Source organism: Dendropsophus ebraccatus, chromosome 13 (genome assembly GCF_027789765.1).
Source record: "Dendropsophus ebraccatus isolate aDenEbr1 chromosome 13, aDenEbr1.pat, whole genome shotgun sequence".
In the NCBI taxonomy this organism is placed as follows: Eukaryota; Metazoa; Chordata; class Amphibia; order Anura; family Hylidae; genus Dendropsophus; species Dendropsophus ebraccatus.
In genome coordinates, this window is record NC_091466.1 from 59,475,868 (window position 1) to 59,489,529 (window position 13,662).

At 41.6% G+C, this 13,662-nt stretch overlaps 1 protein-coding gene across 1 annotated transcript in view; it reads right to left on the reverse strand.

The window, feature by feature from the left end:
- FMN1 (formin 1) overlaps positions 1–13,662 on the reverse strand; it is a 137,252-nt gene that overhangs the window by 103,136 nt on the left and 20,454 nt on the right. The window contains 1 exon segment of the mRNA XM_069949350.1: positions 5,034–6,910. Within this exon segment, the coding sequence (XP_069805451.1) occupies positions 5,034–6,792 (1,759 nt within the window). The 5' untranslated portion in view covers positions 6,793–6,910.

Here is a 13,662-nt window from a genome sequence, read left to right on the forward strand (position 1 = left end):
CCAGGAATGGATTTGAAAAGAGGAGAAATCTCACTCTTTCCTTTATGACCTGATTCCTGTTTATAGTCTGTTCCTGGCTTTGGCCTCAAAAATCTGTCAGATAAATCTCCCTGTGTAAACGCACCATTAGACTAGACAGTCTATTACATAGCCTGATATTACATATTACATAGCCTGATTATTAATGTAGGCAAGCGCCGATCTGCTAGAGCCTATTATACAGCTTAGGAATTGTGCAGCAAGGGATGTAAATATGTTGTTAGTTAGGTCTGTGCAGCTCTTGCTTTAAATGTAAAACTTCATACATACCTTCTGAGACAGCCTCTGCATTAACAGGCCACTCAGTCAATCGCTGGCCGAATGGGACAGCACCGAGCCAGTGATTGGCTAAGCGGGCTGATTATTTAGAGACCGGCTCAGAAGTTTTAGCGGCTGCGGCGAGCGGGCAGAAGATGGGACACAAAAGGAGCATGGACAGGTATATTTAACATTTTTTTATACATTTATCAGCGGTACATGGTGTTATCGGCGGCCAATGATTTTTCAACATGGTAAAAGGGAACGATCAACCAATGATCATTTCTTCAGCTGATCGTTGTCTTTATTAAACAGAGCGATAATCTGCCTTATCAGCCTGTTTGGGCAGATTATCGCTCAGTGTAATAGGGCTTTAAGCATGTGCTAGACTTATCAGGTTTAATTACCGGTGGATGAAGAGGTTGGCTGCAGCCCTAGGGAGTCCTGGAAAACATGGAGACAGTCTATGGCCTATGGCTGTATCCATGTTTCCCCAAGCAGCTTTAGGACTAAAGCCACCTTCTGCACCCACGGGTAATCTAATGGCGAACGATCGGAAGCATGCTCAAGATGCATTCATATCTGAGAAACGTGGAAGTTCAAGTGTCAGTGTCGTTTGTAAAAACTTTGTGTGTCAAAGAGACATGTCAAAAATTTTGGTCAGTCCGGGTCTGAGTTTTTTTTCCATGAGGATTTGCTACTGCTCTGGACAGTTCCGGTCTCAGACAGAGGTGGCAGCAGAGAACACTGTCAGACTAGAAAGAAAAGACCATTTCCTGCAGGACATACAGCAGCTGTTAAGTATAGGAAGACTTGATATTTTAGAATATAAATAAATTACAAATTTATATAAAACTTTCTGAAGCCAGTTGATTCGAAATAAAGATTTTCTCTGGAGCACCGCTTTAACAATGATTTTAAAATCAACTCAGAAGATGCGATCAACAACAAATTTTCGTTATTTGTTTGATCATTGCCTGCATACACACGAAAAGATTATTCACTTAAATTCGAATAATTAACTTTTTTTCCCACAATTATCTTTCTGTGTAATAGAGACCTTACTCCATCCTTACAGGTATGATAATAGTATTCCAAGCTAGTGTTCCAAAATAGTGTTCCAAGCGGACCTTGTGCCTCATGTATACATTTATTCTAATTGCACAAATACATAAACCCTCTTTTGCTCGTTTTTTTTCAGGCCAGTAGAATAGGGATACACCCCGGTTTTCAGTATCAACAAAAATAAAACAGTAATGCATAATCACAAATCCTGCAAACCTGAGTCCGCCCGCAGTGACCTCTCCCTGGTGGCTTTTACACTAGCATGTCTACAAAAAAAATTTCCTAATCAATGAACTTCCTTTTTCTGCACCCATCAACATCCTGTAATATAACACAGAAGATCGACATCCAGGAGATCTTGTGTTACCGTTAAGTGCTACAATGTTTCAGAGTCATACAATATGCCACATGGTAAGCAAGAAAAGTAAGCAGAGACTTTGCAATAAACTATTTCCCAAAAGCAGAGAGAATTTCGTATTCAGATTATGTTACCCATAGAGACTGGGAGAGGGAGATTATTGATGGTTGACTCTCTCAGCCAAGCTCAGATCAGTTTGCAACATGAATTTGAGCTTTGGTGGATTGGGTCTGCTGCACCTTTACCCCTCAAAATTATTGCAAATGTGGCAAAACTTCTTGCACCCCTTGCTACATGCTGTCCTGGAATATCTGTCAATTCTCACACGGCACAGGAGTGTTTAGCAGGGGACCTGAAGACCCAGGGGGGAGAACGGTAATGTAAGAATAGGACCTTTATTATTTTTTATGCAGCCCCAGGACTATATCAAATTTTAAATGGATGGACTACCCGATTTAATATGAGTTTTTCAAAAAAAATTCTCATCCCATTCACCATCTTACTAATATGCATTATTCTACTGTTCTGAAACATTTAAAGCCACTCTGTACCCACAATCTGCCCCCCCAAACCACTTGTACCTTCAGATAGCTGCTTTTAATCCAAGATCTGTCCTGGGGTCCTTTCGGTAGGTGATGCAGTTATTGTTCTAAAAAACTACTTTTAAACTTTCAGCCTCGTGCCCAATGGTCGGGGCTTAGAGTATCTGTACCCTAACATTGCACCATCCCTCAGTCCCTTATCCCCACCCTCTTAATCATTAGGAATGCCACTGGAACATTTTCTCCTGTCTGAGCATTGCACAGGTGCCTTAACGATCCAACCCATGTTCAGTATTCACACAGCTGATGAATAGGAGACTATCTGCCTGGGGCATTCCTAATGATGAGGAGAAAAGACAGAGGTTGTGCCAGCCTAAAGCATACACAATCCAAGCCCCGGCCGTTGGGCACAGGGCTGCCAGTTTAAAAGTTGTTTTTTAAGACAATAACTGCATCACCTGCCAAATGGACCCCAGGACAGATCTTGCATTTAAAGCAGCTATCTGAAGGTACAAGTTGTTTGGGTGGGTGGGTGGGGGGTCAGATTGTGGGTACAGAGTTGTTTTAATAAGTGCATCCTCATGTCTACCCACAGGGCAAAGAACAGAATCTGATTCTTCTCCTAAATTAATACCCCCTATGCTCACAAAGTGAAAAGATCCAAAAACTAAAAGTTTGTACACAATTGTGAAGGATCACCAAAATATCTACACTTCAGGGGATTTAAAAGGGAGAGAATTTTTTGAAACTCTCCATAATAAGGATACATTTACACAAACCCCATGGCAATGTAAAGCACTGTGCCACAGCTCTCTATAAGCCACAGTCACAGGGGGTAGCCTCAAAAGTCTGGGGCAGCTACTGTGTGGCCGTGATGCTATAAGAACCAGGATATACAACCAGGGGGAGACAGAGCAGCAGTGCGGCAACTCCACTGGATGGGGACAAGTAAGTAGCTCTTCTGGAGAAGTGGAGCATCAGAGAGCGAGAAAGAGAGATACCACTTTTCCACTTTCTTAAAAGGCTTGTCCAGAGAGAAAATGGTAACTATTATTATTATTATTATTAATTTTATTATTATTAATAAATATTTGTATAGCACCAACAGATTCTGCAGACTGGGGGTGACTAAAGAGGCAGTGAGTTCAATTTGCAAATGGTTTAGCCATTGTACGAAGAATGAGAAAGTGCCTATAGGTGTTGGGTAAGCAAGTCACCCACCAACAGGTGCAGTAGCAAGTACACAAACACGGGTTACTAGAATGGGAATCTGGCATAATACCTCTACACTACTAGGGTACTTTTTGTCCCAAGACTGTGGAAGCAAGGTTTTCTGAAGAGACACTGCATGGTTTTTGAGGTGGAAATCAGTGCTGCTCTTGCGTCAAAAACCACATACGTTTTGCCTAAAATAAGTCTGTGCTTTAAAGGAGTTTTCCATCAGATAAGATGGGTTAACCACAGACTGGGAAAAGCATAAACAAAACTTGATGGCCTGTACAATACAGTCAATACATAGCTGTATTGTAGTGACATGATATGGGTCCCTAAGTTCTGTTTCATTGAGTAGGGTAACTCTCTTAGGGTGGTATTACACGGCCCGATGGGGGCCCGATAATACCTGTAAACGAGCAGCGATCTGCTAGATCGTCTCTCGTTTACTGGGCCTATTACACGGCCCGATAATCGTAAACGAAGGCTGCAGGGACATCATTTACCCATTCCAGGCTACCATGACAAGTGCCCAAGTGACCCTATACCCACTCAGCTACCACACCATCTTAACAGCTGACCTGGCGAAAGTTTCACGGCAGTCTCTACCACGTGGGACCACTGGGGCCAGTGACTAGCTGCAGAATTACATGTACAATGTACAGGATGTCATTTAGGACACCAGAGTGGTGGCTACTCTGGTTTCAGTGGAGTAAAGGGATTTTATATTTGTATTCTTTATGCCAGACCCAGCTTGTTGGTAATTTATAATTATTGGAAAACCACCTTATAACCTACAGTTCCGTCTGGTCCCAAGTTGTTACACTACAGCCTGCAAGCCTGGCCCAGCAGCACAGAGCGAAGCACGGCACACACTGCAGTGTTTACCAAGAGCCAAACCTCCCAGGCTCTTCATACGTTTTTCATGCACAATCTCGCAATGGGAATTCTGCTTTGTAATTCCACGAGTTCAGTCCAATCCTTACACTTGACTGCTTATTCCCATTACCGTCTTTTAGTCACCCTTCACTAATTGGCTTTGAACTCAATCACATGTTTCAAGAGTTACTCAATGAAAGGTTTGCACAAAACATTAACAATTGTAAAATAGAAGATGGGTCTCTGCCAAACATTAACCAGGATCTTGTCAAAGGGTTTTCAGTAACAAAGGAAAAATTCCAGCAATAGACAAAGTGCTTTTTTTTTTTCCATTAAAAAAACCATAGTTGTGCTTGCCTGTAATGCGATGAGTGCATAAACACATTGCTGCCGATAAACTAAGAAAATTTAGAAGGCAAGGGTGTGACGTCTGATGCAGCAGAACATGGATAGGTTAGGGAATCTTTTATGGTGGATATTATAAATCAATAGACAGATGTCATAGATGCCCAAGCAATAGGAAGAATATTCTTTCATGTAAAACATCAAAGTCATGCATATATCATTAAGGTGATCATACAATACATGCAAGATTAGATTTTCTTACTTAAAATGCATAGAAAGACGTACTCTATTAAAAATAAATAAATAAACAAGCCGCAAACAACAGAGCTACTAACCTGGTGGAGGAAGATCAAGCTGCAAGGCAAGCGATTTCCCATTTCCTTTTAGCTTTTGCCTGAAGTCATCTGTAATGCAGGAGTCAGGCCCTAGGTTAGTAAGGCTAGATGCTTTGGTTTTACCCCCCAGTCTAGGGAGCGTTGATGGCTCTTTGATAAAATCACGTCCAGGCCAATGCATGTCCCTCCCCCATGATCTAGGATCATCTTCAAATGGCTTCGTAGGCAAAGGGAGAATCCGGTGATGGAGCTGGGGACTGGGTAGTCGTGATGTAAATGGAGACGGGACAGGAGACACCTCTTTATTGACATTATTAAGGGAAGGGAAGGAGTGATGAAGCGTAGCACAGTCTACAGGGGGGGCGGTGACTGGTTTCTCCACTTTGCTGTTGGATTGAGACGCAGTCGATACGGTCAAAGATTCCTGGGATCTCGTCTTCTGTTTCGCCAGACTGGGGCTAATGCGGCCATATCCTCTCTTGTGGTCAAGCTGCCCTAACCAATACTCAGTCTCCTCCACATTGTCACTTTTAAGAACCCTGAGGAGGCTCTTGTTAACAAACCCATGTACTTGCAGAGTCTCCCCATCGGCCTTGTTCTCCACCTCCGTGTGTTTCTCGGAAATTTCCTCTTTGTCCTTCACAAAAGTCTCATTTAGATTAAATACATTGACTTTAGAGACAAACTCAGTTGACAAAGCGGAGTGGACAGTAGTGACATCTTCATACCGGCCTTCCCTAGGAGGACAGTCTGGAAAGCTATAGGTAGTCACCACTTTCTGCACACAAGGGCTGAGATCCTGGACTTTGGCTACGACAGTCTTACAGTCTCTATCCATGCAGGCCTGATCACTGTCAATGTATTCCAGGCTGTCTTGGTTTAATAATTCACTGTGGGCTGAAACATCCTTCTGCTGCTCCTGGACCATCCTGAGAACATCTTGCAAGTCCCCCATAGGGCTGTCATTTTGATACACTAAAGTAAAGTCACTAAAAACATCATTGTCATACAAAGATTGTGAACTGCCAGCTGATGACGCAGGGCCAAGAGTCCCCGAACTCTCACTGGGTCTACCATGAGAAGGTTTCACGGAAAGCCCAGTAACATACAAGTCCTTGTTCTCCACAGACTGGAGTCTTGGACGTCCCATGTTTTCAGAAGGTCCTGCCAAAGAAACCTTTATCGATGGTGCCTTCTCTCTACCTGGTAACGTTCCAGCTTCGGCAGTACCTTTCCATTTAATTTTTTTGTTCACGAAATCCTCTATGCTCTCCTTCCTTCGGCTGAACCTCCTTACCTTCTTTCCCTTGGACGCTTTTTTGTCCACAGAAGCCGTCAAAGATTCTTGAAAATCATTTGGGATGGAGGATTCATCCAGAAAGTGCGATGCTCCAGCCAAGTCTTGAAATTTACCATCCTGATTACCCATTTTAGGTCTTGGAGTCTCTGATGTGTTGAGAAGATCAACCAGCAATCTATCCTTAGCAGCAGTAAGCTTGTAAAGCTCCGTGAGCAGGTCCCGTGTATTAGTTTTCCTCAAGGCCTCTGGAAAGCTTCCATAAGGTGGATCCCTGTGCTGTGCATGCTCTGTCTCCTCCCTGACTTGAAAACAGTTATCAAAGCATGCTCCAGCCTTGTCTCGAGTTACACAGCGCTTGTATGTGAATCCCCTGACATTACCCCGAGGAAGATAGAAGCTGACGTAACAGAGCTCCATAATGGGTTGATGCAATTGGAGGATGGAGTTATTGCTCTCCATTATACGCCTCTAATTATTCCGATATTTAAATAATATTGTCAGTGTTCTCTCTGCTTCATGACACAGCATGTGATAGCCAGGCGGAGAATCATCTGACCAACGTCCACAATACTTTATCCTGTTGGAACGAGAAAAAAAAAAAAATTGGCGTGTCAGATTCATGTACCCACAATGAGTCGTTCAACATTAGTGCTATTGACTATACCCTGACCCTCCCCCCAGGACTGTAATTTATTGCATACCAGCGGAAAACAGACAACAAAACGCTAACCCGTCAATATAGGTTTGCACAGAACACACCCAAACATGGGAAAAAAAGACAGAATTTAATTACATTCACTAACAGCATCTGCATAAAAACCCTTGTTCAAGATTAGAAAAACATGGTGCTTTCTTGCAGTAATGCACCATTCTCGTGTTCATGTCCTTTTGTTCTTTGTATGTGGCATTGCAGTTTAGTTCTATTGAAGATAATGGAGCAGAGTTGTAGTACCACACTCAACCTGAGGACAGGTGTGGCGCTGTTTTTTTGGAAGAATGTAGCTCTTCTTCCAATCCTGGACAACTGTGTATTATTGGTACCACAACTCTGTAGACCAGGGATGGGGGAATCTTCGGCCCTCTAGCTGTTTCAAGACTACAATTCCATCATGCCTGGACAGCCAAAGCTTTGATGGGAATTGTAGTTTTGCAACAGCTGGAGAGCCGAAGGTTCCCTATTCCTGCTATAGACAGATTGCGCTCAACACCAATTAAAAAAATTCTTACCAAAATTTGGGCTACTTGTCTTTTGCAGTGGCTACAAATTCCTAAAGACCAGGTGGCCACTGTACCCTATAGCAAGGTGAGGATAATACAAGCAGAGTAATGTAATAGAGAGTATCAAAAGGGCTATCCATGCTTACAAATACACGTCTGCTTTCTTCCAGTTACAGCACCACTCTTGATCTCAGTCTGTTTGTGGTATTGCAGTTCAGTTCCATTAAAGTGAATGCTGCAGAGTTGTAATACCACACACAACCTGAGGACAGGGATGGTGCTATTTTTAGAAGGAAGACTATTTTAATAATCCCAGACAATTCATTTAACAAGGCTGTCAAGAATTAAAAGAACCATGTTTGCTTAATTCATCATCATCAACCCTGTCATCACTTATTATATGTGGTATTACAGATCCATGAAACTGAATAAGGCTTAGCTGCAATACCACTTACCGCCTGTGCCCAGTGTGGTGCTGTTTTTGGGCTAAACCCCTTAATGACGGAGCTAGTTTTCATTTTTGCGTTTTAGTTTTTTCCTCCATAGCACTTGTATTTTTTCACCTACACACCCACATGAGCCCTTATTTTTTGTGCCACATACTGTTTCTCAAGTGGGTAGGATTAAAACGATATATAGCTTACAAAATTTTTATATTATTTGACGGCTTTTAAAGAAAATATATGTTCCCTAAAATCGCTCTATTACCATGCTTATAACGCTTTTATCCTTTGGTCTATGGGGCTGTGTGAGGTGTCATTTTTTCCACCAGCATCTTTACTTTCTATCGGTACCTTGATTGCACATATGCGACTTTTTGATCGCTTTTTATTACAATTTTTCTGGATTTGATGTGACCAAAAAAGCACTATTTTGCACTTTGGCGTTTTTTTTGTGCTTACGCAGTTTACAGTGCGGGAATCGAAATGTAATAATTTAATTGTTTGGACGATTACGCATTTATTTATATTTATAAAATGAGAAAAGTGGGGTGATTCAGACTTTTATTAGGGTTTTTTTTATTAATAAAAAACTTTTTTGTAGAATGCATTATACAGCTCCGATCAATAAGATCGGTGCTCTATTGGTCTGGTCTTCTACAGAATACAGAGTCGGGATCAGCTTCATGCTTCATTCCTTATTGCTCCGGGGAGGGGGCTATCCATCCACTAGACCGCTATGGAAGACTATGGAGGGGTTGTCCAGTAAAAATTGTTTTCATTCAAATCGACAGGTGTCAGAAAGTTATATAGATTTGTAATTTACTTCTATTAAAAAATTTCCAGTCTTCCTATACTTCTTAGCTCCTATTATGCTACGTTTACACGGATCGATAATTCGCCCGATCGTACGATTAACGATTGCGAAGTAACAATTTTTTTTTTATCATTATCAACGTTTAGATGCAACGATATCGTACAGAAAATTAGTTTTGCTATCGTTTTGCCATCGCTTAAGCCTATCTCGCACATAGGTAAAATCAGTGAACGACTGTTTACACGGACTGATCTGCAAATTTATTGCGAACGATCAACGACGATTTATTAACATGTTCAAAGATCAAATTAAACGTTTTTTGGCTAAACGTTTGATCGTCCGCTGCGTTTACACGGAACAATTATCGCTCAAAGCGATAGTTATCGCGAAAATTTGCCCTATAATCGTTCCGTGTAAACATAGCATAAGTCATGCAGTAAATGTTTTATTTTCAGTCTCACACAGCGCTCTCTGCTGACATCTCTGGCCGAGACAGGAACTTTGTCTCGGTTTTCTATGAATCCCCATTGAAAACCTCCCCTGCTCTAGAAGTTCTTGTCTCAGCCAGAGATGTCAGCAGAGAGCACTGTGTCAGACTGAAAAAAGTCAACATTTCCTGAAGGACATACAGCAGCTGATAAGTATGGGAAGGCTTTAGATTTTTTAATATAAGTAAATTACAAATCTATATAACTTTCTGACACCAGTTGATTTGAAAGAAAAAGATTTTCGCTGGACAACTCCTGCAAGTGCATGTCATGTTTGACAGCTGCATTTAACAGTCTTCATGAGCGGGAGATGCAGATAGCAGTCGGGATTGCGGCACGGCTCCACTCCAAACTCCCCTAGCGGTGAGATGGTGTAAATGTACGTCATCTGTCGTTAATGGGTTAAAGGGGCTGTCAACCCCCCCAAATTTTCTCATTCAGATCAACTGCTGCCATAAAGTACTTGAAATTTGTAATCTATTTAAAAAATCTTCAGTCTTCTAGTACAGTATAAGCTGCTTTATGTCCTGCAGGAAGTGGTGTATTCTTTCCAGTCTGACACAGTGCTCTCTGCTGCCACCTCTGTTCCTATCAGGAACTGTCCAGAGCAGTAGCAAATCCCCATAATAAACCTCTCCTGCTCTCCAGAATGAAAAAAATACACCACTTCCTGCAGGACATACAGCAGTACATAAGTACTAGAAGACTGGAGATTTTTTTTTTCTTAATAGAAGTAAATTACAAATCTCTTGCACCAATTGATTTAAGCAGCCACCAGAATAGATTTTTACATGTAGATGAGAACATCGCTAATTAAACATTCCACGTACAATGCAACATTAATTCTTATCTATATAGTGCCAGCGTATTCCGCAATAGAACCACTGTGAGCGAACAAAGGAGTGAGGTCCTTAGCCACAATAGAATTATAGGGGAGAATAGTCATCTTTAATGATTTTTACTATAGTAGCTATACAAATTCACACACTACCACTCTACATATGTTCATACAGATATAGCAGAGCTTAATTTGTCTCTGTAGTACAGGGGCAAGGAACCTTGGCTCTCCAGCTGTAGCAAAACTACAACTCCCATCATGCCTGAACAGCCTTTGGCCGTCCAGGCATGATAGGAGTTGTAGTTTTGCAGCAGCTGGAGAGCCAAGGTCCCCTTCCCCTGCTATAGTGGATTTACTTGCACATCAGGAGAGCTATGTCATTAACTGCAGCAAACTATACATTATGATTACCTGTGTAATGTGACAAACTCTGCTTGTATACAGCTGTAAAAAAACATAACATTTACCTATTGTATAATTATATATATATATATATATATATATATATATGAAAAATAAAAATAAATAATAATAATAATATCAACAACAACGAAAACAAAAATAAAGATAATACATAATAAAAATACATAATACTACTACTATTAATACTAATAATAAATATTAATACTATTAATAATATTATTAATACTATTAATACTAATAATATTAATACTATTAATATTATTAATACTATTAATACTAATAATACTAATAATACTATTAATAATACTAATTCTAATACTAATAATAATAAAGCACATTCATGCTCTATTTAAGAGAAAGGGTAGGAAGCAAAGAAAAAAAAAAATCTGAATCTCTCCTATATACCACCCTCCCTTAATTATCCTCACCTAGCATTCAGAGGACTGGTGTGAATGCACCCTGACACTGAATATCAAGAGGCTTAGCAGCTCCTGGTGTGGACTACAAATCACATTAGAGCAAAGCAAGCATCACACAACACAATCTGACTCACCAGTCCTGAGCACTACAGGAAATTAAGGCAGAGAAGCATCCTGCTGTTCAGCAATAAGTGATCAGGGCAGCCGCCACATAAGGAGGAGGCCAGCAGATCTGGCTACATTGGGTGGGGTATCTGTAAGAACTGGCAGTAATTCATAATGAATAGGAGACGGCGCAGTAAAGAGCTGGAATAAATGTGGAGACCTTCATTAGATAGAAATCAGGATGAAATGAGGACGCCGCCTTGTTATGGGTGGTTTATTCCCCAGACACAGGGGACATTAGGCGTGGGCAGTCATATGCCCCAACTCTGATTATATTATACAGCCCCATAAATAAAAGGGACCTGGGTCTGTAATTCTATTAATGACTGCTGGTGAACGTCTCAATGTAATTCTCTGCAGACTGAAAGAACGCCCACAAGTTGTTAAATTAATCTAGTGCTGCCCTTCTCTGCCAAGACTAAATGTGACGCAGCAGGTTGCCAACGTCTGGCTCACTATGTAGCAGAAGCAGAGATGAAGGTGTTAGGGAATACAGTAACTTCACCTATAGACCGTGTTCAGTTAGAGAAATACAGCCTAGTACTAGTTCAGTGTCCGCATTGTACGGTATAATATCTGCCATTAGAGGATATCTGGATATTTGACTATTTCTTTGAAATCAACTGGATTCAGAAAGTTCTATAGATTTGTAATTTACTTCTATTTAAAAATCTCCACTTCTCAGCTGCTGTCTGCATGCAGGAAGTGGTGTATTCTTTCCAGTCGGACACAGTGCTCTCTGCTGCCACTTCTGTCAAAGACCGAAACTGTTCAGAGCAGCAGAAAATCCCCATAGAAAACCTCTTCTGCTGTGGACAGGGGTGGCAGCAGATAGCACTGTGTCAGACTGAAAAGAATACACCACTGCTTGCAGGCAAACAGCAGCTAATAAGTACTGGAAGGCTGGAGTTATAAACCTATATAAATTTCTGAAACCAGTTGATTTGAAACAAAGATTTTCACCGGAGTGACCCCTTTAATATTGCCAGCTCACAGGGAGGTGCTTTGATATCATTGTTGCCAAGCTGTCATTCCCTCCCTTGGCACAGCTATGATCAAGTTCTGCTGCAACGGGGCGACACACTGGGTGAGGTAGTTAGTCATGCGTAGACCCCGGGTTGCCACTATGCCAGATGATGAGGTCACGGTTATGGCTCGAGGGATGAAGCGGCTAGACCACGGGATCCTGACGTTGCGGGACTCCGGCAATTCTTCGTTGCCCTTAGTCAAGGCACCAATGACTAGACCAATGCCAGGGTTCAGAAACAACGGGAGTTGTATGTTTATTGACACGGTAAATGCGAATAGCAACAGTCTCTGGATGCAACCAGGAATAGGCAGAGTCAAATACAATTGAGGAGATAGGTGGTGTTGCAATAGGCCATAATATGGTAGTGACTCGGTGGTTAGGAAAGATCTTTACGGAGGATCGGAGTAGTAGTTCCCTTGAGAATGATGCTGGGTATAGTGATAATGAGGAGAATACTTGCTGTTAGCGATGAGACGAATATAGAGACTTAGGAGGTGTACCCAGATCTTGGGGATAGAAGAGAATCCTGAGAATAAGCCGGGTCTGTACTGGGCGGGAATGCGTGATACTAGGCTGTTTGCATCACCACACCATGTGACCAACATATAAGAATTAATGTACATAGCAGAATACTGAGAATTAGAGATGAGCAAACCGGGTTTGGGTTTGAGTCGATCCGAACCCGAACGTTCGGTATTTGATTAGCTGGGGCTGCAAAACTTGGATAAAGCTCTAAGGTTGTCTGGAAAACATGGATACAGCCAATGACTATATCCATAATTTCCACATAGCCTTAGGGCTTTATCCAACTTCAGCAGCCACCGCTAATCAAATGCCGAAAGTTCGGGTTCGGATCGACTCGAGCATGCTCCAGGTTCGCTCATCTCTACAGAGAATATAAAAGATGAACACTGGGGCAACATAAACCAACCCTTTGCAGTGGCCACTAACCTTTCCAGCACTATAGCAAATATATATATGGATATGGAGAGAAAGAACCCTTCGTGCTGGGACACTGCATTGCCCTAAAGTACTAAGCATGGCCCAATGACCCTCATGACCCAATATTTACTTACATGCTGACCTCTGTTCTCCAGCTGGTAATTAAGTAGGAAAGGAAATTTTGCAGAGCTCCTTGCAGAGGTCAGGTTATCAGCGCACCAGTAGTTAAGTAGATTATTTTTATATCCATCTATCTTGCTTTAGGTTGTGTGTAAGGGAAGGGGACCCCTAAGAAATTTTTGCTATGGGGCCCCTTAAATCCCAGTTACGCCACTGGCTGCTACCCATGGTCCTTCTAAAAGATTTTTCCAAACCCAACCAGTGTATTTCGAAGAATCTTGTAATGCTCCATAAAGGGAAGCTAATACATTAAAAAGGCTCTGAAAAGGTAGAATAAGATCCACTCCCAGCTGAAGTCCAGTCTTAACTATACTCAGATCACCAGAAGCACACACACAAACACCTCCGACAACTATATACACTATAATC